Below are 18992 nucleotides of genomic sequence, written 5' to 3'. Positions count from 1 at the left end.
AAGGTCCCCGGTTCAGTCTGCCACCAGGCAGTAGGGGATGTGAAAGACCCCAACCTGAGACCCTGGAGACCTGCTGCCCGCCTTCATTAGATAGTGCAGGCCGTGATGGTCCAAGGATCAGATTCAGTCGAAGAGAGCTTCATGCGCATGCTCAGGAGGGGCGGTGGCTCAGTGCTAGAGCACCAGCTTGGCATGCGGGAAGTCCTGGGTTCAATCCCCGGCATCTCCAGTTAAAAGCATTTAGTAGGTAATGGGAAAGACCAAGGCCATGGAGAGCTGCTGCCAGTCTCTGTGGACACTACCAACCTTGATGGACCAAGGGGTCTGTCAAGCAGAAGAGTTGGTTCTTAAATGCCGCTTTTCTCTACCAGGAGTCTCAAAGTGGCTTCCGTTCGCCTTCCCTTTGCATTTGCATTTTGATTTGGGGCACTTTAAATTTCCCTCTGCGACATGCGTGATTGATCTGGAGTGACCCTACCTTCCCCCTGCGATATCCTGGAGTGGATATAAGCCTCGATATTTCAAAAACCGCCATGAGTAAATGTGCAGATTTCTGCTTTTTGTGAATTAACTTCCTTCTCTGTACCTCATAGCAAAGCAGTCTTCCCTGATTGGTCTTCCGTGTTTCAATTGGGGGAGGGGAGGGGGGAGAGGAAGACCTGAGTCCAAATAGATCTGAATTCAGTAAGATCCACAATGGAAAAAACAATGTAATTGCAGAATCAGCCCACGTCACAGAACTCTGCTGGGTGGCCCAAATCATATGCAGATGCAGAAGGCAGTTCAGACACCGCCTCTGCTACCCCCTCCCCCCATCCTCCCCTCGAAAACCAAAGGAGTGTGTTTCTGGAGTCCTTGCGGTATTAAGCCATTAACTTTTATTTGTGCTCATTGCAATGTGTTTCAGTCAAGCCAGCAGGCAGGAGGGTGTTCCGCTGGGAAGCTTCGCTCTATCTACTGCTGGTGTAGGTGACGGCGGCAGCTCTATGCCCTAGGGGGAAGGGGTTCAGTGAAAGTCCTTCCTTCCCCCCCTTCTGCCACTCTGGCCTGCTGTGCCACACAGTCATGGCTCCTTGTAAGGGATCCAGCCTTGTACCACAGCCAGGTATTCAACGCCATTCCAGCCTTTTTCTCAGGGACTGGCTGGCCACCGTCCTAAAGCAAGGACCGTCTGGGTGGCCACACACTGAGGGAGTCCCTCGGGCAGGAGGCCCAAATTCAGTCCTGCAGCACAACAGGGGAGCCTGTAAGCTGTTGGCTGCCTCTCGACCTTGTCTCCCGGGACACTTTGGCTGCAGGGGTTAAACTTTCTGCTGCGTCTGGATGGACTTGAAAAGCTGCTTCAGCTGCTTCTTCCTATCATTGTTGTAGCCTGGAATGAAAGGGGAGACAAGGAGCGACAAGGGGCCTGTCCCCTCCGCTGCAGGGGCCCCACCCCTGGGTGCTGCTCGCCCGGCTGGGAAAGGGTGCGGTGGTGGGAAGAGCCAACCAAGCCCCCTCAAGCAGGCATCCTGCTGGGGCCAGAGACCACGGACGTCTGGGCCTGGCAGGAGATGATTTGCGAGTGAAAATGGTAGATAGGACTTCTGATTTGCAAAAACATTTTTATAACTTTGCATTCATTACTCTTATTCAACGGGCAGATGCTAGACTTGATGGATCCCTGGTCTCATTGATCTGAGGTTCTTAGGAAGGCCTCAGCCTTTCTGCCCTGCTGCTGGCCCTTGAAAGGAAATGGCTGGCCACACTGTGAGACAGGAGGCTGGACTGGATAGACCACTGGTCTGACCCAGCAGGGCTCTTCTGAGGTTCTTAGGAAGGCCTCAGCCTCTGTGGTTGGCCCTCCAGGGGAACTGGTTGCACACTGTGTGAGGCAGCGTGCTGGACTGGGTGGGCCACTGGTCTGACCCAGCATGACTGGAGCCTAAGCAGCCACTTCAGAATTTGAAGTGATCTGCCAAGAAGCCCCTGCTTCTGGTGGGGAGTCAGCATGCCCACCAGGGCCAGGGAGCAACAGCACAAGCAATAGCCCCACGCCTGCCGGGGACCAGCCGGCCAGCCACAACTGTCCCGCTGATTACCTAGATGTGTGTTTGCCACAAAGCCGTTCATTGGTGTGTCCAGATTCCCGTCTGTTCTGCTGATGGGGCCATCGTTCCATATGAGGTCAAAGCCCCCGATGCGTTTCTCCTTCCCCGTCAACCTGTGGGTGCAGAGGCTGAACATCACTGTTGGCTCACGGGAAGCTTATGCAGGATGTGTCTGTGGCTCAAGGGAAGAGCCTCTGCTTGGCATGCCAAAGGCCCCAGGGTCAATCACGGGCATCTCCAGGTAGGAGGTGATGTGGAAGAACCGCTGTGGGTCACAGTAGGTAGACCAGGGGCCTGATTCAGTAGTCACGGGCAACAGCTGCAGAGCCTCTGTCTGAATGGGCAAGCAATTCCAATGGCCTCAGCAGAGGCCCGTGAGCCCTATTCCGGGCACATCTCGCCAGCTGCTCACCTTCCTTCCATGTCCACTATGTTGAGCGTGTCCTCGAGAAGACGAGTCTTGAGTTCGTAGTCCTCCGGGCTGCTGGCAGTGAGGGACGGGGAAGCGTTGACCTCCAGGAGCCACCTGCAGGAGACAGTGGGCAGAGCGAGATGCGTCCCCATTGGCCCGAAGTCTGGACAGTCCCCGCCCCCAACTCTGGCGAACTGAGTGTGTTGGGGAGGGGTGGCTGGCCTTCCTGGCCCACTGGAGACTCCTCCCTTTCCCTTCTACCTCTTCCTGCATCTCTCCTATATCTCCGTCTTCCTCTATCCCACTCACCCTTTCTTTTTCTCACTCTATCGCTCTTCTACTTTTCCTTTCGATCTCTCTGTATTTTTCTCCCTCTTTATTCATAGAATCATAGAACCATAGAGTGGGAAGGGGCCATACAGGCCATCTAGTCCAACCCCCTGCTCAACGCAGGATTAGCCCTAAGCATCCTAAAGCATCCAAGAAAAGTGTGTATCCAGCCTTTGCTTGAAGACTGCCAGTGAGGGGGAGCTCACCACCTCCTTAGGCAGCCTATTCCACTGCTGAACTACTCTGACTGTGAAAAACTTTTTCCTGATATCTAGCCTATATCGTTGTGCTTGAAGTTTAAACCCATTACTGCGTGTCCTCTCCTCTGCAGCCAGCAGAAACAGCATCCTGCCCTCCTCCAAGTGACAACCTTTCAAATACTTAAAGAGGGCTATCATGTCCCCTCTCAACCTCCTTTTCTCCAGGCTGAACATTCCCAAGTCCCTCAACCTATCTTCATAGGGCTTGGTCCCTTGGCCCCAGATCATCTTCGTCGCTCTCCTCTGTACCCTTTCAATTTTATCTACGTCCTTCTTGAAGTGAGGCCTCCAGAACTGCACACAGTACTCCAGGTGTGGTCTGACCAGTGCCGTATACAATGGGACTATGACATCTTGTGATTTTGATGTGATGCCCCTGTTGATACAGCCCAAAATGGCATTTGCCTTTTTTACCACTGCATCACACTGCCTGCTCTGCTGTTCCTCTCTCTCCCTCTACTTCTCTCCCTCGCTTAATTTCCATCTCTTACATTCTCCCTCTTTCTCCATAATTCTTTGTCTTCTTCTCGCTCTCTTCCTCTCTATATTCCTTTGTCCTTTCTATCTCTCATCCTTAGTTTCTTTCCTCCCACCTATATTTTGGCTACCTCTCTTTTCCCTCTCTCTTTGCTTTCTCTTTCTTTTTCCCATCCTCTCTCTCTCTTGTCATCACTCTCCCTTTCTACCTCCCTCTCTCCTTGCTATTTTCCCCCCTCCACCCCCCTTGTATCAGGCACAACGGGCTTTAATTCTAGTATGTTTTACGTAAACTGCCCAGAGCCATAGGGAAAGGCAGTATAAAAATCTAAATAAATAAATATCTATATAAAATACATGCCTCCACTTTGGCCACCTGATGCCCAACTGGTACTCATACTTGGACATTCTTCCTGGGGGGTCAGTAAACAGGCCCAGCTGTCCCCAATAGCCATGGGAACTTGGCTCCCCCACTTGGTTCCCCCACCCAACCGGCCGCTGGGCCTCCCCTCACCCACCCCCGCTGGCTGCCTTACGGCTTGAGGTCCTGGTCGATGAGGATGTCGTAGCCGTAGAGTTCGAAGCAGTGTTTGTCGCTGATGATCACCTTCTGGACGCTCTGCAGGCTCTTGATGAAGATGTTGTCCATCTCGGCAAAGAGGAACTCCACCGTCTCCGCCCCGTGCTTGGCCGTCAGGTAGAGGCGGAACTGCTGGATCATCCACTTGCAGCCCTGCTGGCACACAGAGCCCGGGCAGTAGAGCAGCTAAGAGAGGCGGGTTCAAATCCCCGCTTGTGGCACAGACACTCACTGAGGGGCCTTGGAGAGATTCAGAAGTGGCATGCATGCATGCATGCACGCAAAAGACCATGCCTGGAATAAAACTTCATGGGCCTTAAAGGAGCCCTTGAACTTTGTTCAGGTGACCTTGGGCCAGTCACATTCGTCTCCACCTAACCTACCTCACAGGGTTATGAGGATGGGAGAGAGGCGACCCATGTAAGCTACCTTGAGTCTCCCTTGGGAGCACAGGAGAAGAAGAAGAGTTGGGCTTTATACCCTGCTTTTCAGGGTCTTTCTCACCCTGAGGCCCTAGAGAATTGCTGCAGTCTGAGTAGACCAACGGCCTGCTTCGGAGAAGGCCGCTTTCTGGGTGCACGTATATAATAATAATAATTTTATTCTTATAGCCTGCCCTTCCCGGTTGGCTCAGGGCATATGCATGCAATGAAGTTACATTAAGGACAGTTTTTACATTTGGAAATAGAAACTAGATTTGGAGCTAAGATGGATTTCAGGGGGGAGGGGTTTGGGGGTACAGGGGAAAACATGTTTTCAGCCATGCAAGTATGCTTATTCATTCTCTATTCTGTTTATTCTTTTATATATATAAAGTATAAAAATATATACTTTTAAAAAAGGCTTCCATTTGCTCAGGGCAGCCAGAGCAGCAGCCTGCATGAAGGGAGCAGTGAGAGAGAATTTGATTCCCAGGGACCCCTGCTGCAAAGCCAGGCTCGTGACGAGATACGTGGACCACGAACGGTCGCGCCTGACTTTCCCATGCGCCACGGGACTCATTGCTTCTGTGGCAGCCACCGAGACCATCCCTCAGACTCCCCGTGTCCGAGCCACACCCGCTCAGAGGCTGCCCGTCTGCCAGTTCCTCCCTGCTCACCTTCTCAGGGTCGTAGTCAGGGGCTGTCTTCTGCACGGCCACGTTTGTCAGGTGGACATCTGGATGGAGGTAAGGACTGTACATCTGGAAGACAACCCTGGCCCCTAAACAGACCCCACCACCCCCTCGTCACGAGGCAGTTCAGCTTCCGGTGAGGCTGTTCCCTGGCCACCTCTTTCGCTGACCCCAGCTGCTGAATGGCTGATGAAGAAAGGAGAAAAGGGAAAAGCACATCCCTGCCTTTTGCCTGGAAATATAAATCCTCCTGCGGTGTATCTCACACAGTCAAGCAGGGGTGGCCAAACTGGCTCTCCAGATGTCCACGGACTACAACGCCCATGAGCCCCTGCCTTGAAAACTCTTCTGGGTGACCATAGGTCAGCTACAAACTTGATGGCAAAGAAACAAAATGGCTGCCACAGCAGAAAGAACCAGACACAAAATGGCAGCCACCGCTGGCCTTCAGCAGCAAACTGGAGATCCTTGTGGTGTGGTGGCTGCTGCCAAATCAATAATGTGCAAAGACAACCAAATCCTTACCAGCCAATTTGCGGCCTCGAGAGGGAAAAGCCCCACTCGGTCAGGCCTGCCCCCCTTTCTAAACGCACTCGGGGGCTACGAGGAAAGACCTTGGTGGGTGCCCTGCGGTGTCATGTCCAGCATCCCTGCTCTAGAGCAGGGGTAGTCAAACTGCGGCCCTCCAGATGTCCATGGACTACAATTCCCAGGAGCCCCCTGCCAGCATTCGCAGTTTGACTACCCCTGCTCTAGAGAATGAGACCAAGAGGTGGGAGGAAAGGTTGGGGGAGCTTGGTCTGTTTACCCTGGAGAGGAGACGACTGAGAGGGGATCTGATAACCATCTTCAAGTATTTAAAAAGCTGCCAAGTAGAGGATGGAGCAGAATTGTTCTCTCTTGCCCTGGAGGAACAGACCAGGACAAATGGGATGAAATTAATGCAAAAGTTACTGCAGGTGACAGTGGATGAGTGAGAGGGTCGTGAGTGTCCTGCAGAGTGCAGGGGGCTGGACTAGATGACCCAGGAGGTCCCTTCCAACTCTAGGATTCTAAATTCCACCTAAACCTCTGAAAGAAGTTCCTGAGAGTTAGAGGGGTTTCTCAGTGGAACAAGCTTCCTCGGGAGGTGGTGGGTTCTCCGTCTTTGGAGGTTTTTAAACAGAGGCTGGAGAGCCATCTGACGGAGAGGCTGATTCTGGGAAGGCTCAAGGGGGTGGCAGGTGACAGTGGGTGAGCGAGAGGGTTGTGAGTGTGCTGCACAGTGCAGGGGGCTGGACTAGATGACCCAGGAGGTCCCTTCCAGCTCTGTTCTTGTAGGACTCTAGGATACATTGGTCATCGATGGTATTCAGGGTGAAGCGCGTGTTGGAGAAACGAGCGAAGCCGTCCCGGTACAGCCAGGCTTTGAGTGGCAGGTACTAGGAGAGAAAGAAACAGAGAGAGGCGGATGAGGGGGATGAGGGGGAAGGCCCTCCGAACTCTTGGCTGCACCCGTGGGGGGTGGGGGCCGCTCGCTCACTCACCGACATCACCAGGACGTACACCCGCAAGTCGAATTTCCGGCCTGTGAGCCAAAGAGAAACGGCGTTAAGTCCACCCAGCTGGCCTTACAAGACTCCCTGGACTTTCTCAGGCTTCCTCCAGCACGGCAGCCCTGCCTGTTTCACGGGACAAAGACATGCGTGAGCATGCTGGGGACAGACAGGGGCTGGGTGTGGGCAACTCACCCCCGATTAGGTACGGGTTCTCGATGTAGCGCTGAGCGACGTAGCTCTCTACCGGCATCTCGTCTTTCTGGTCGTCAAGGCGGACGCCATCCTGCGGGAGAAATCACACGGTTTGGCCACCCTTGGTGTTGTGGTTGAGAGTGACAGCTCCTAATCTGAAGAAGAGTTGGTTCTTATATGCCACTTTTACCAGGAGTCTCCAGGTGGCTTCCAATCGCCTTCCCTTTCCTCTCCCCTGTGAGGGAGGTGAGGCTGAGAGAGCCCTGAGATTAACGAAGAAGAGTTGGATGTTATATGCCACTTTTCTCTACCCAAAGGAGTCTCAAAGCGGCTTCCATTTGCCTTCCCTTTCCTCTCCCCACAACAGACACCCTGTGAGGGAGGTGAGGCTGAGAGAGCCCTGAGATTACTGGAGAAGAAGCAGAGTTGGTTCTTTTATGCCGCTTTTCTCTACCCGAAGGGGGCTCAAAGTGGCTTCCAATCGCTTTACCTTTCCTCTCCCCACAACAGACACCCTGTGAGGGAGGTGAGGCTGAGAGAGCCCTGATATTCTTGCTCAGTCAGAACAGCTCTATCAGTGCTGTGGCGAGCCCAAGGTCACCCAGCTGGCTGCATGTGGAGGTGGGGGAAATCAACCCCGGCTCGCCAGATTAGAAGTCCGCACTCCTAACTATTACATCAATCTGGACAGTCAGGTTTGATTCCCTGCTTCTCTTCCACATGTAGCCAGCTGGGTGATCTTGGGTGAGTTCCAGTCCTGTTAGATCTGTTCTCACAGAGCAGTTCTGTCAGAGCTCTCTCAGCTCCAACTACCTCACAAGGCATCAGTTGTGGGGAGAGGAAGGGAAGGCGCTTGGAAGCCACTTCAGGTAGTGAAAGACTTGGAAGACCAGGTAGTGAAAAGCGGGGTATAAAACACCAGCTCTTCTTCTCAGAACCCTATACCCTGAAAATGGGATTGCTCTCTAAGGTGCTAACGGGCTCAGGTCTAACCAGCCGGACACCCATGGCCAGCAGCTTCCACGATCTGGAGGGAGATCCGTCCCAATCCATGCAGAGGTCTGTCACTGCCTGACTGATTTGGGGAAGGAAGGGAACCAACTGTGAGGCCTGCTGCTTGATTAGAACAACTGGAAGATCCTGCATGACTAGCAGGCTCTATAATGAAGTGAGACCCTGGCCAGAGGGCACAATGTGATGGCCAGCACCCTCAGTCCCCACATTGCCCTGGCAGAAGCCATGACACTGTGCTCTAACTCTCCAAAAGGCAATGTTTGTGTTGCCCGTGGGGAGGGGGGAACACGACATGAGGGCCAGAAATGACCATAATGCCGGGGAGGCCACACTGTGGCTCTCCGGATGCCCATGAGCCCCTGCCAGCCCATGCACACCTGGAGAGACACAGTGTGGCCACCCCTGCCATAAGGTCTTTGGCCCACCACCCCTGGGCTTGACCCTCACCGTAACCCTCCCACCAGGATTAACAGAGGATGGGGGGAGGGGGGAGAAGGGGCACTGATGCTCACCCCGCCGAGCTTTAAGGGGGGCTGAGAGGTGAGCAGAAGGAGGCACCTCACCTTCCTCCAGTCAGTCACGTCCTTGAGCTTTCGGAAGAGGAAGATTCCTCTCCCTTGGGACCTGGCGACCTGCAGGGGAGGGAAGAAAAAGGTTACTTGTCCTTGATGACTGGCACGGTCCCTCGGCCCTGCTGGACGCAGAGAAAGCACGCTTGGCACCACCAAACAAAGGTCCTCCGGCGGTCTCCCATCCGTGGACCAGCCAGGGCTGACCTTGCTCCGCTGATGAGGCCGGGCTTGCGCATGGCCAAAGTCACAGCTGGCTGGGCGAAAGTTTTGCGCCGTTTTGCATTGCTTCCTCGTTCTCTCGGGCTCAGAGGGTAACTCACTCCCAAACGGTTTGCCTGGCAGGGGACGAGAAAGACCTCTGCCGGAGAACTTGAGCTGCTGCCGGTCTGAGTGGACAAGACTGGCTTTGAGAGACCAAAAGGTCTGAGTCAGTATCAGGCAGCCTCATGGGGAGGGGCCATGGCTCAGGGGTGGAGCCTCTGCCGGGCATGCCGAAGGTCCCCGGTTCAATCCCAGCATCTCCAGCTAAAAGGGCCAGGCAGGAGGGGATGGGAAAGACCTCTGCCTGAGATCCTGGAGAACTCTGGGGAGGGGCTCTGGCTCAGTGGCAGAGCCTCTGCTTGGCATGCCAAAGGTTCCTGGTTCAATCCCCAGCAACCCCAGTTAAAAGGCCCAGGCATTTGCTGGCAGGGGCTCCTGGGAATTGTAGTCCATGGACATCTGGAGAGCCGCAGTTTGACTACCCCTGCCTTAGACCCTAGGAAGCCTGACCTGGTTGGGCTGATGATCTGATTCCATGCAAGGCAGTTTCAGGGCACCTCTGAGGTCGCCCTTCCTGCAAGGACTTCTGTAGCTTCGGGGCCTTACTGAGGACTCCCTCATGAAGATTTTTGCCAGCCCTCTACTGCTCCCCCGTCTAGGGCTCAGAGGAATGCCCGGCCCTTCCCGCCTCCCGCTGCCTTTCTAAAGCTGACAATGCTGTTTTATTTAGCAACATAAAAAGGAATGCTTGACGGTGTGCTGGGATATAAAGGTTTTACAGGCCGGGATAGGGGAGGGCGGCATTACTCACGAGCGGCAGGGGCACGGGTGACTTATGCCGGCCATCCCCAAGGAGAGCTGGTAAAACCTTTATGGCGCCGTGCGTTACCAGGCTGTCTGCCTCTTCCCCCTTTCGGGGCAAAGTTCCCTTTCCTTTGGCAAGCAGGAGGGGGAACGTTCCTAAGTGGGGCTGCCTTTTTGGAACTGTAAATCAAGGCTGCCTGAATTACCCTCTGAGCCCCAGAGGACTAGGAAGCAATGCAAAACGGCGCCTTTCTCTCAGCCCGCTGTGACTTTGGCCATGCGCAAGCCCGGCCTCATCAGCTCTTGGAATTGAAGTGAGGTCAGCCCTGGCTAGTCCGTGGATGGGAGACCCCCAAGGTGCTTTCACGGATCTTTCAGAGGTTAAACTTCAACGGCACAAGGATTTATAGCAAGAGATGGTGGAATAAGCTGGGAACAAGCGTAACTCAGTACTCTGAACAGAAGCTGCAAATCCAGTCGGGATAATTACCTGTTCCAGGGGCCCCGAACATGGTGCTCACGGGCACCATGCCTTCTACCTAGGAAGCAGTCATGTATCCTCTCCACCTCCTCTTCTCCAGGCTGAACACTCCCAAGCCCCTCAGCCTTTCCTCAGAGGGCTTGTTCCCCAGGCCCCGGATCACCCTCCTCTCTGCCCCCTCTCCATTTTGTCCACGTCCTTTTTGAAGGGAGACCTCCAGAACTGCAAAAGGGACTCCAGGTGAGGTCTGACCAGCGCGGGATAAAGGGTGAAGAGCAACAAGTTACGGCCACCAGTGGCAAGGGATACCAGCTTCCCGGTGGGACCTGGGGACCCCCCTGGAATTACAGCTCATTGCCAGACAACAGATTTCAGTTCCTCTGGGGGAAATGAATGGTTTTGAGCAGGGGTAGTCAAACTGCGGCCCTCCAGATGTCCATGGACTACAATTCCCATGAGCCCCTGCCAGCAAATGCTGGCAGGGGCTCCTGGGAATTGTAGTCCATGGACATCTGGAGGGCCACAGTTTGACTACCCCTGCTTTTGAGGATGGCATCCATGGCACTGTGTCCCCCTGAGCTCCCTGTCCAGTCCTCCAACTCCTGCAGTTTCCCAACCTAAATCTGGCCCCTCCACTCCCCAGCGGGTGCCAGTAGGCAGGGGGGATTGGGCAATCTGACTGGTGGGCACAATCATGAGTGCCTGGCACAAAGCGTACCCCTCCCGCCTGCCGCAAAGCCCTTGCCAGCCAAGCGCAGCTCTGGGTCCACCTTCCCGGAATCTGCTGCCGAAATCCAAGACCCCGGCCACTGCCCGCCCCCTGGTGATAAAGCAAGCTTTCCCGAACCTCGCAGGAGATGAGCTATCGAGCTGTTGAAGCGTCTCCGGCGCAGGCTCATATATTACCTCCCTGGTTTTAGGGCCTGCGTATTTCTTCCCCCAGCAGAACATTTTGCAAGGGAAAGAAAGAAATATTTTTTATCGCAGGCTTTTCCAGAAGAATTTTTCTTCCCCTCGTTCAAGCGGCAGCTGCTGGAAAGATAGATGGCCCTGAGCCCCGCTGGAGCTGTCGGGTCTGACACTTTACTGACGTTTATTTATTTTAAACGTTTCCTAGGCCACCTTTTCACCGGCTCAGGGTCCCCAAGGCTGGGACCAGGGGGGTGGGAGAGGCTTGCCTGATCCATCTCCCCCCACCAGAACAAGGGTCTATGTTCTGGTTCTCTGCCCGGCTGACCTGGTGAGTTGTGCCACTCCTGATTTCAGTGCTGCTCGACACAAGAAACCCAGAACGGACAGACGGTCAGCTGCCTCCTTATCTAGATGGACCAGTGAGCCAGGTAAAGTGAGAGGTTGGGGGCTATGTCCTCTCCTGGTCGCTCCTGCTGCCACTTTGGTGGAAACAGGTAGAAGAAACCTGGCTGGCCCCGCTAGTGGCCCTCTTAGGTTTTGGCCACTCTGTGACACAGAGAGGGGTGGACTCAATGGGCCGTTGGGCTGATTCAACAGGGCTTCGCTTATGTTCTTACAGGGAGCCCAGGTCCATCAGTGGCTCTTAGCCACCAGATATAGATGGAACATTTTGTCTGGGGCAGGGGTGCTCTGTCTTCTTGGTGGCTGGAGGGCCACAGTGAGAGGGATTCTGGAATTCTGACGCTGCTGATGGACCTCCGGACGGCCCCTGAGTGATGGACTGGAGGGGCCACTGGACTGCCCCAACATGGTGTCTCTTATGTCTGGGGCAGAGATGTGCTGTATTCTTGATCAGGGCCACAGTGGGAGTACTTCCAGAGTTCCGGCCCCGCTGGTGAAGCTCCTGATGTCCCCTCGGTTTGGGCCACTGTGTGATACAGAGTATTGGACTAGGAAGGCCATTGGCCTGATCCAGCATGGCTTCTCTGAGGTTCTTATTACAGACCGATTCTCTTTTTCCATCTCCTCCTCTAAGGTCAACAAAGCGACAACAATGTCTTCTATTTCATCGCGGGCATAAAAAGTGGCACTATGGCTTGCCAGATTTTCGACGGGCGATTTATAGCTCCGTGCCATTTGTGTCCTAATCCTGCCTGCAGCAAGGAACAAGCAAAGGTGCGGTCCCTTTCATTCGTGACCACAAAGCTTTCCTAAGTGTGCTACGCCAAGAAGATGTTTAAGAACAGTTTTTAATTCATGGCCGTAAAGCCCCGGGGGAAGGGATGGGCTGTGCGTTCAGATATATTCCACAGCCTGCAATGGGAGTCTCGTTCCCACCACGCCCCCTGCGACCTGCATCCTTCCACCTGTCAGCACAACATCGGCTACGATAAGCCAAATTATATATACATGTAGGTCTGTGTACAGCAGTCCCATTTAGCACTTCCTGGTTTCCCCCACATGCTAATTGAGGACGTGGGCCCAAATCGGTTTAATGCAAGGTTTCTTGCTGGCAATTAACGCAAATTATCATTTGTAGACTTAGATAATCGCTAACTGTTATCCTCCTGGCAGTAATTCACCAGCTAGTTTGCATAATTGCCTCCCTTTCCCCAGCTCAGAAACCCCCTCCCCTTGCTTGCTCCACCTCTGGTGGAGTAAGGCCCAGCGGCTGGTGCCGGCTTCCGTCTGCCCGGCATACTACCTGTCCTGCTGTGCAGGCTGGCAGCTGGGTGTTGGAGGCAGTTACACCAGGCGGTGCCGGAGTCAAGAGGTTTGCCTGTCACCCAAAGACAGCACAGCACTGCCTTGGCTCTGCTCAGCATAGAATCCTAGAATCCTAGAATGATAGAGTTGGAAGGGGCCATATAGACCATCTAGTCCTCAACCCATGATCAGCCCAAAGCATCCTAAAGCATCCAAGAAAAGTGTGTATCCAACCTTTGCTTGAAGACTGCCAGTGAGGGGGAGCTCCCCACCTCCTTAGGCAGCCTATTCCACTGCTGAACTACTCTGACTGTGAAAATTTTTTTTCACAATCTTGCCAGCCTCCAAAGCAGGCAGACGGGTTCCCTGCACTCACAGGGAGGTGAGCCGGTGGGATGAAGGATAACGCCCAGGGAAGTCCTGCTTTTCGTGCCTGATCTTTGGTCCTTGGCCACAACTCCAAAATCCCCACCCTTCTAAGAGCAGGCTGGTCCTTGGGAGGGCCGTTTGCCTCGGCTCTCCCCAGTGTGTGCAGGAGGCCTTGGGCTAGGTCAGGGGTAGTCAAACAGCGGCCCTCCAGATGTCCATGGACTACAATTCCCAGGAGCCCCCTGCCACGCTGGCAGGGGGCTCCTGGGAATTGTAGTCCATGGACATCTGGAGGGCCGCAGTTTGACTACCCCTGGGCTAGCTCTTCCTGCCCGCTCTTAGAACTCTGCCCTCTTACCGGCTTCATGATCCAGGTGATGCCGGGGTTCTTGCGAAACTCCTCCACAAACAGGTGGTATTCCGAGGGCATCTCGAAGGTCTTGGGGAAGAAGTCGCACTTCATCGCCTCCAGCTTCCCGGAGTCCCGCTCCAGATGTTTCCGGAACCGCTTCAGGTTCTTCACGATATAGTTCTTGCGAGTCAGCTGCACATGCGGAGAGAAATGCCAGGCTGGCCTCAAGACATGGTGATAGCAAACTGCATCAGGCTGGGGTGCTCCAGTGACGGAAGGCATCAGCTACGAGCTGGAAGTCCTGGGTTCAAATCTTACCACAGTCCTGAATTCATCCCGGGGAGACTTAAGCCTCAGTTTCCACCCTGCCCTGCCCAGTCCTCACTCTGGGCTAATATTGGCCTGTTTTACAGGATTCTGCTACATGAACACGCAAAGCTGCCGTACATTGGAGCAGACTCATAGAATCATAGAATCACAGAGTTGGAAGGGGCCATCTAGTCCAACCCCCTGCTCAACGCAGGATCAGCCCAAAGCATCCAAGAAAAGTGTGTATCCAACCTTTGCTTGAAGACTGCCAGTGAGGGGGAGCTCACCACCTCCTTAGGCAGCCTATTCCACTGCTGAACTACTCTGACTGTGAACATTTTTTTCCTGATATCTAGCCTATATCGTTGTACTTGAAGTTTAAACCCATTACTGCGTGTCCTCTCCTCTGCAGCCAATGGGAACAGCATCCTGCCCTCCTCCAAGTGACAACCTTTCAAATACTTAAAGAGGGCTATCATGTCCCCTCTCAACCTCCTTTTCTCCAGGCTGAACATTCCCAAGTCCCTCAACCTATCTTCATAGGGCTTGGTCCCTTGGCCCCAGATCATCTTCGTCGCTCTCCTCTGTACCCTTTCAATTTTATCTACGTCCTTCTTGAAGTGAGGCCTCCAGAAATGCACACAGTACTCCAGGTGTGGTCTGACCAGTGCTATATACACTCTTGGTCCTTCAAGCTGAGTCTTGTCTACACAGACAGACAGCAATTCACCCGGATCACAGGCAGAGGCCTTTCCCATAATTTCTTACTTGATCCCTTTAACTGGAGAGGCCGGGGACTGAACCTGGGGTATTCTGCATGTCAAACTGAGGCTCTACCCCTGAGCCACAGTCCTTTCCCATATTTCAGATGTTTCAGTCCTGGCCTTTCACTCTGGTCTGAAACCCCCAGCAGCCCAACCGTGGCTCTTCCCCCCAGCTGGGTCTCCTACCTCGTAGTGATTGCGGAAGTGACTGATGCGAACATGCTCATCCATGTAGGTGTGGTCGAAGTTCTCCTGGAGCCAGCGCATGTCACACCAATAGAAGTCCCACTCACCTTCCCTGTGAAGAAAGGCCAGGCGAGACACAAGAGGGTGTGAGCACAGGACGTTCCCCTCTTTCCCTGGCTCTCTTCACGGCTGCTGGGGATTTGGGAACTAAATTTCGGATTTGTTCACACTGAGGGCCTTTGATCTTGACAGCATAAAATCTGCTTCTATTCCAAAAACCATTAATTTCCCACATGTATCTACAGTTATCTTATGACAGCGCACGTAGGAAACAGATGACACCAAATTGGGAGGAGTAGCAAACACCACAGAACGTAGAGTTCAACGAGATCTGAACATCCCGGGAAAGTGGGCAAATGAGAACAAGGTGCATTTAAAGTGACCGGCACACTGAGCAGCTAATAGCGGCAGGCACACCGCTCCCTTTAAACCCCCCCCCCAACTTTGAGAAAGCGAGGGGTGTGCATTTAAAAGGTTTGCATCATGGCCAAATTGCCGAATCGCAATTTGACCAGCTTTGGTTTGGACCAATTAAATGCAACGGAAGAGCGGTTCAGCTTGGAAAGGTCCGAAAAGTACCCGGATCAGCTTATCGGAACTGAACTGCCCATGCCTCATCTAAAGTATGTGTTCTTCTTGCCCAATCTTTGGTCCTTGGCCACAAATTTGTAAAATGCAAATATGAGTTAGAGGTTTCTGCAGAAAGACAAGAGAGCTGGTCATCTTGAGATGACAGCACTGGCCAAGGGTGTGAGGTCACGTGGCCTCCACCCAAAACACAAGTGGAGGAGTTAGAAATTAGGTAAATATGTTCAAGCTCATTTGACATGCTGCAAAGTCCAAAAATGTAACAGCAAATCTTAAGGATCTGTCAACGTAGTACATGATGTTCAACGTGGGCAAGTGCTAAGTCAGGCACACTGGAGACAAAAATCCTAAGTAGAAATACACATTGATAGGGCTTGCTTTGGTGTAGAGCCAGTTTGGAGTAGTGGTTAGGAGTGCGGACTTCTAATCTGGCATGCTGGGTTCTTTTCTGCGCTCCCCCACATGCAGCCAGCTGGGTGACTTTGGGCTCCCCACGGCACTGATAAAACTGCTCTGACCGAGCAGTGATGTCAGGGTTCTCTCAGCCTCACCCACCCCACAGAGTGTCTGTTGTGGGGAGAGGAATGGGAAGGCGACTGTAAGCCGCTTTGAGCCTCCTTCGGGTAGGGAAAAGCGGCATCTAAGCACCAACTCTTCTTCTTCTTCTTCTTCTGCACTAGCGATAACTGACCAGGAGACAGATCTTGGAGTCCTGGTAGATAACTGAAAATGTTGACTCAGTCCGTGATCATTAGGATCATTAGGAAGGGAACTGAAAACGAATCTGCCAGCATCACGATGGCCCTGTTGACAGGGGCTTGTGGGAACTGTAGTCCATGAACATCTGGAGAGCCAGTTTGGCCACCCCTGCTTTAGGGTATATTTCTCCTCATAGAGGTATTTCTCCTTTAAGAGATTGTCCAGTTGGGCATGGTTCAAAATGCTGCATGGAATATAGCCTGTTAAGAGAGGTTAGCCCTGATGAACAGAAAGCACAATCTGCCAAATTCACATTCCTAAGAGACAAGGAGTCGCATGTGAGCATCAAATTCACAAGGAAGACAGCATCCCTCTCCTTGCAGGTTGAGATCACAGTCAGAGACAGCTAGAATGTGAGTCCCTCTGTACACTCTCCAAAATATAAGGACAGATGGACTCAGATTCCAGCTGTATCTACAGAAGTGAGCACTGTCTCTCAAATTTGGTTTGTCTTTAAGGTGCTACTGGATTCTTGCCCTTTCCATCAGAAAAAGCAAAACCTCCATTTTTGCCATAGCTGAGCTAAGGAAAATAATTTGCATCCCACCTCTGTTGAAATCCTCCATTTCAGCCCAGAACAAGAAAAAAAACACAAGTCTTACTCTTTCACTTCCACCCATCCTGGCCTCTGGCGAAGGACGTCTAAGATGGTGTTTGTGAGGGCGCATTTGAATCGGATGCAAGCTCGGCCTTCTCTAAACAAGAAGAAAGACAAGAAAATGTTCCACACGCAACTTTTACCAGTGTTCCGTCCAGCCCCAGTGACTGATGGCAGCCCTTAACTTTCGGGGCAGAAAAAGGTCATATGAGCACCCAAAGCTTCCTTCTACTGAATCAGACCCTTGGCCCATCCAAGTCAGTACTGTCCACAGAGACTGCAGCAGCTCCCCAGAGTCTCAGGCTGAGGTCTTTCCCATCACCTACTTCGAATCATAGAATCATAGAGTTGGAAGGGACCTCCGGGGTCATCTAGTCCAACCCCCTGCACTATGCAGGACACTCATAACCCTCTTGCTCATCCACTGTCACCTGCCACCCCCTTGAGCCTTCACAGAATCAGCCTCTCCGTCAGATGGCTCTCCAGCCTCTGTTTAAAAATCTCCAAGGATGGAGAACCCGCCACCTCCCAAGGAAGCCTGTTCCACTGGGGAACCACTCGTGGGAACTGTAGTCCATGGATATCTGGAGAGCCACAGTGTGAAATGGGATGCTGGACTAGATGGACCACTGGTCTGATCCAAAAGGGCTCTTCTGATGTTGTTATAAAGGCCTCGGCCTCTCTGCCCTGTTGTCTGCTATACAGTGGAACTGGTTGGTCACTGTTTGAGACAGGAGGCTGGACTGGAGGGACCCTCCCTGGCCTGACCCAGCAGGGCTCCTCTGAGGGTCTTCCCAGGGGAAGGCCTCGGCCTCTCTGCCCTGTGGCTGGCCCTGCAGAGGAACTGGCTGGCCCCTGGGTGAGACGCGAGGCTGGACTGGAGGGACCCTCCCTGGCCTTGACCCAGCAGGGCTCTTCTGAGGGTCTTCTCAGGGGAAGGCCTCAGCCTCCCTGCCCTGTGGCTGGCCCTGCAGAGGAACTGCCTGGCCCCTGGGTGAGACGGGAGGCTGGACTGGAGGGACCCTCCCTGGTCTGACCCAGCAGGGCTCTTCTGAGGGTCTTCTCAGGGGAAGGCCTCGGCCTCTCTGCCCTGTGGCTGGCCCTGCAGAGGAACTGGCTGGCCCCTGGGTGAGACGGGAGGCTGGACTGGAGGGACCCTCCCTGGCCTGACCCAGCAGGGCTCTTCTGAGGGTCTTCTCAGGGGAAGGCCTCGGCCTCTCTGCCCTGTGGCTGGCCCTGCAGAGGAACTGGCTGGCCCCTGGGTGAGACGGGAGGCTGGACTGGAGGGACCCTCCCTGGCCTGACCCAGCAGGGCTCTTCTGAGGGTCTTCTCAGGGGAAGGCCTCGGCCTCTCTGCCCTGTGTCTGGCCCTGCGGAGGAACTGGCTGGCCCCTGGGTGAGACGGGAGGCTGGACTGGAGGGACCCTCCCTGGCCTGACCCAGCAGGGCTCTTCTGAGGGTCTTCTCAGGGGAAGGCCTCGGCCCCTCTGCCCTGTGGCTGGCCCTGCAGAGGAACTGGCCGGCCCCTGGGTGAGACGGGAGGCTGGACTGGATGGACCCCTGGTCTGACCCAGCAGGGCTCTCCTGATGTCCTTAGGAAGGCCTCGGCCTCTCTGCCCTGTTGCTGGCCCTCCAGAGCAACTGGCTGGCCCCTGAGGCAGGAGGCTGGACTGGATGGACCCCTGGTCTGACCCAGCAGGGCTCTCCTGATGTCCTTAGGAAGGCCTCGGCCTCTCTGCCCTGTTGCTGGCCCTCCAGAGGAACTGGCTGGCCCCTGAGGCAGGAGGCTGGACTGGATGGACCCCTGGTCTGACCCAGCAGGGCTCTCCTGATGTCCTTAGGAAGGCCTCGGCCTCTCTGCCCTGTTGCTGGCCCTCCAGAGGAACTGGCTGGCCCCTGTGTGAGACAGGATGTCAGGATTGTAGAATCTCTGTCATAAATTAGCCTGAGTTCCTCCATGTCAGTTATACTGCTTAATTGAACCTGGCGCCTGCTAGCCCCGGCCTTGTAGTTTGTAGCAATAAAATAGAATAGTGATGTTATTCTAACCTTATCTTGTTATGGGCACACAGGGTTGTTGTCAATTCTCTCAAGGATGTGAGTTTGGAATCCTGTTGTTGTTTCACATATGTCTTTTCTCACTAACCCCCCTCCTTGGGAACTGTCAAGTTTTGGGCGGGAGAAATGTATTGATAAGCTGAGGCAAATCTGGCTTCGAGTCAGATTTGACTTTCAGTCCAATGCGTATAGTGCTAATCAATAA

At 53.8% G+C, this 18992-nt stretch overlaps 1 protein-coding gene across 2 annotated transcripts in view; it reads right to left on the bottom strand.

Annotated features, from left to right (window-relative positions):
- Window positions 1-861: 861 nt before the first annotated feature.
- Window positions 862-18992, bottom strand: part of TTLL9 (tubulin tyrosine ligase like 9) — a 37395-nt gene continuing 19264 nt past the window's right edge. Inside the window, exons 3-14 of one of the 2 annotated variants that reach the window (XM_077336055.1) lie at window positions 16734-16826; window positions 14725-14836; window positions 13472-13657; window positions 8520-8639; window positions 6994-7084; window positions 6790-6830; window positions 6597-6684; window positions 5249-5307; window positions 4106-4302; window positions 2503-2616; window positions 2082-2203; window positions 862-1372 (exon numbers count right to left, since the gene is read on the bottom strand). In XM_077336055.1, coding sequence (XP_077192170.1) covers window positions 1302-1372; window positions 2082-2203; window positions 2503-2616; window positions 4106-4302; window positions 5249-5307; window positions 6597-6684; window positions 6790-6830; window positions 6994-7084; window positions 8520-8639; window positions 13472-13657; window positions 14725-14836; window positions 16734-16826 — 1294 coding nt within the window. In that variant the 3' untranslated portion in view covers window positions 862-1301. The remainder of the gene's footprint in view (window positions 1373-2081; window positions 2204-2502; window positions 2617-4105; window positions 4303-5248; window positions 5308-6596; window positions 6685-6789; window positions 6831-6993; window positions 7085-8519; window positions 8640-13471; window positions 13658-14724; window positions 14837-16733; window positions 16827-18992) is intronic. The other variant, XM_077336056.1, reaches the window with a different exon arrangement.

This window comes from Paroedura picta, chromosome 4 (genome assembly GCF_049243985.1).
Source record: "Paroedura picta isolate Pp20150507F chromosome 4, Ppicta_v3.0, whole genome shotgun sequence".
Lineage (NCBI taxonomy): Eukaryota > Metazoa > Chordata > Lepidosauria > Squamata > Gekkonidae > Paroedura > Paroedura picta.
This window is presented reverse-complemented; position numbering and strand designations above follow the sequence as displayed.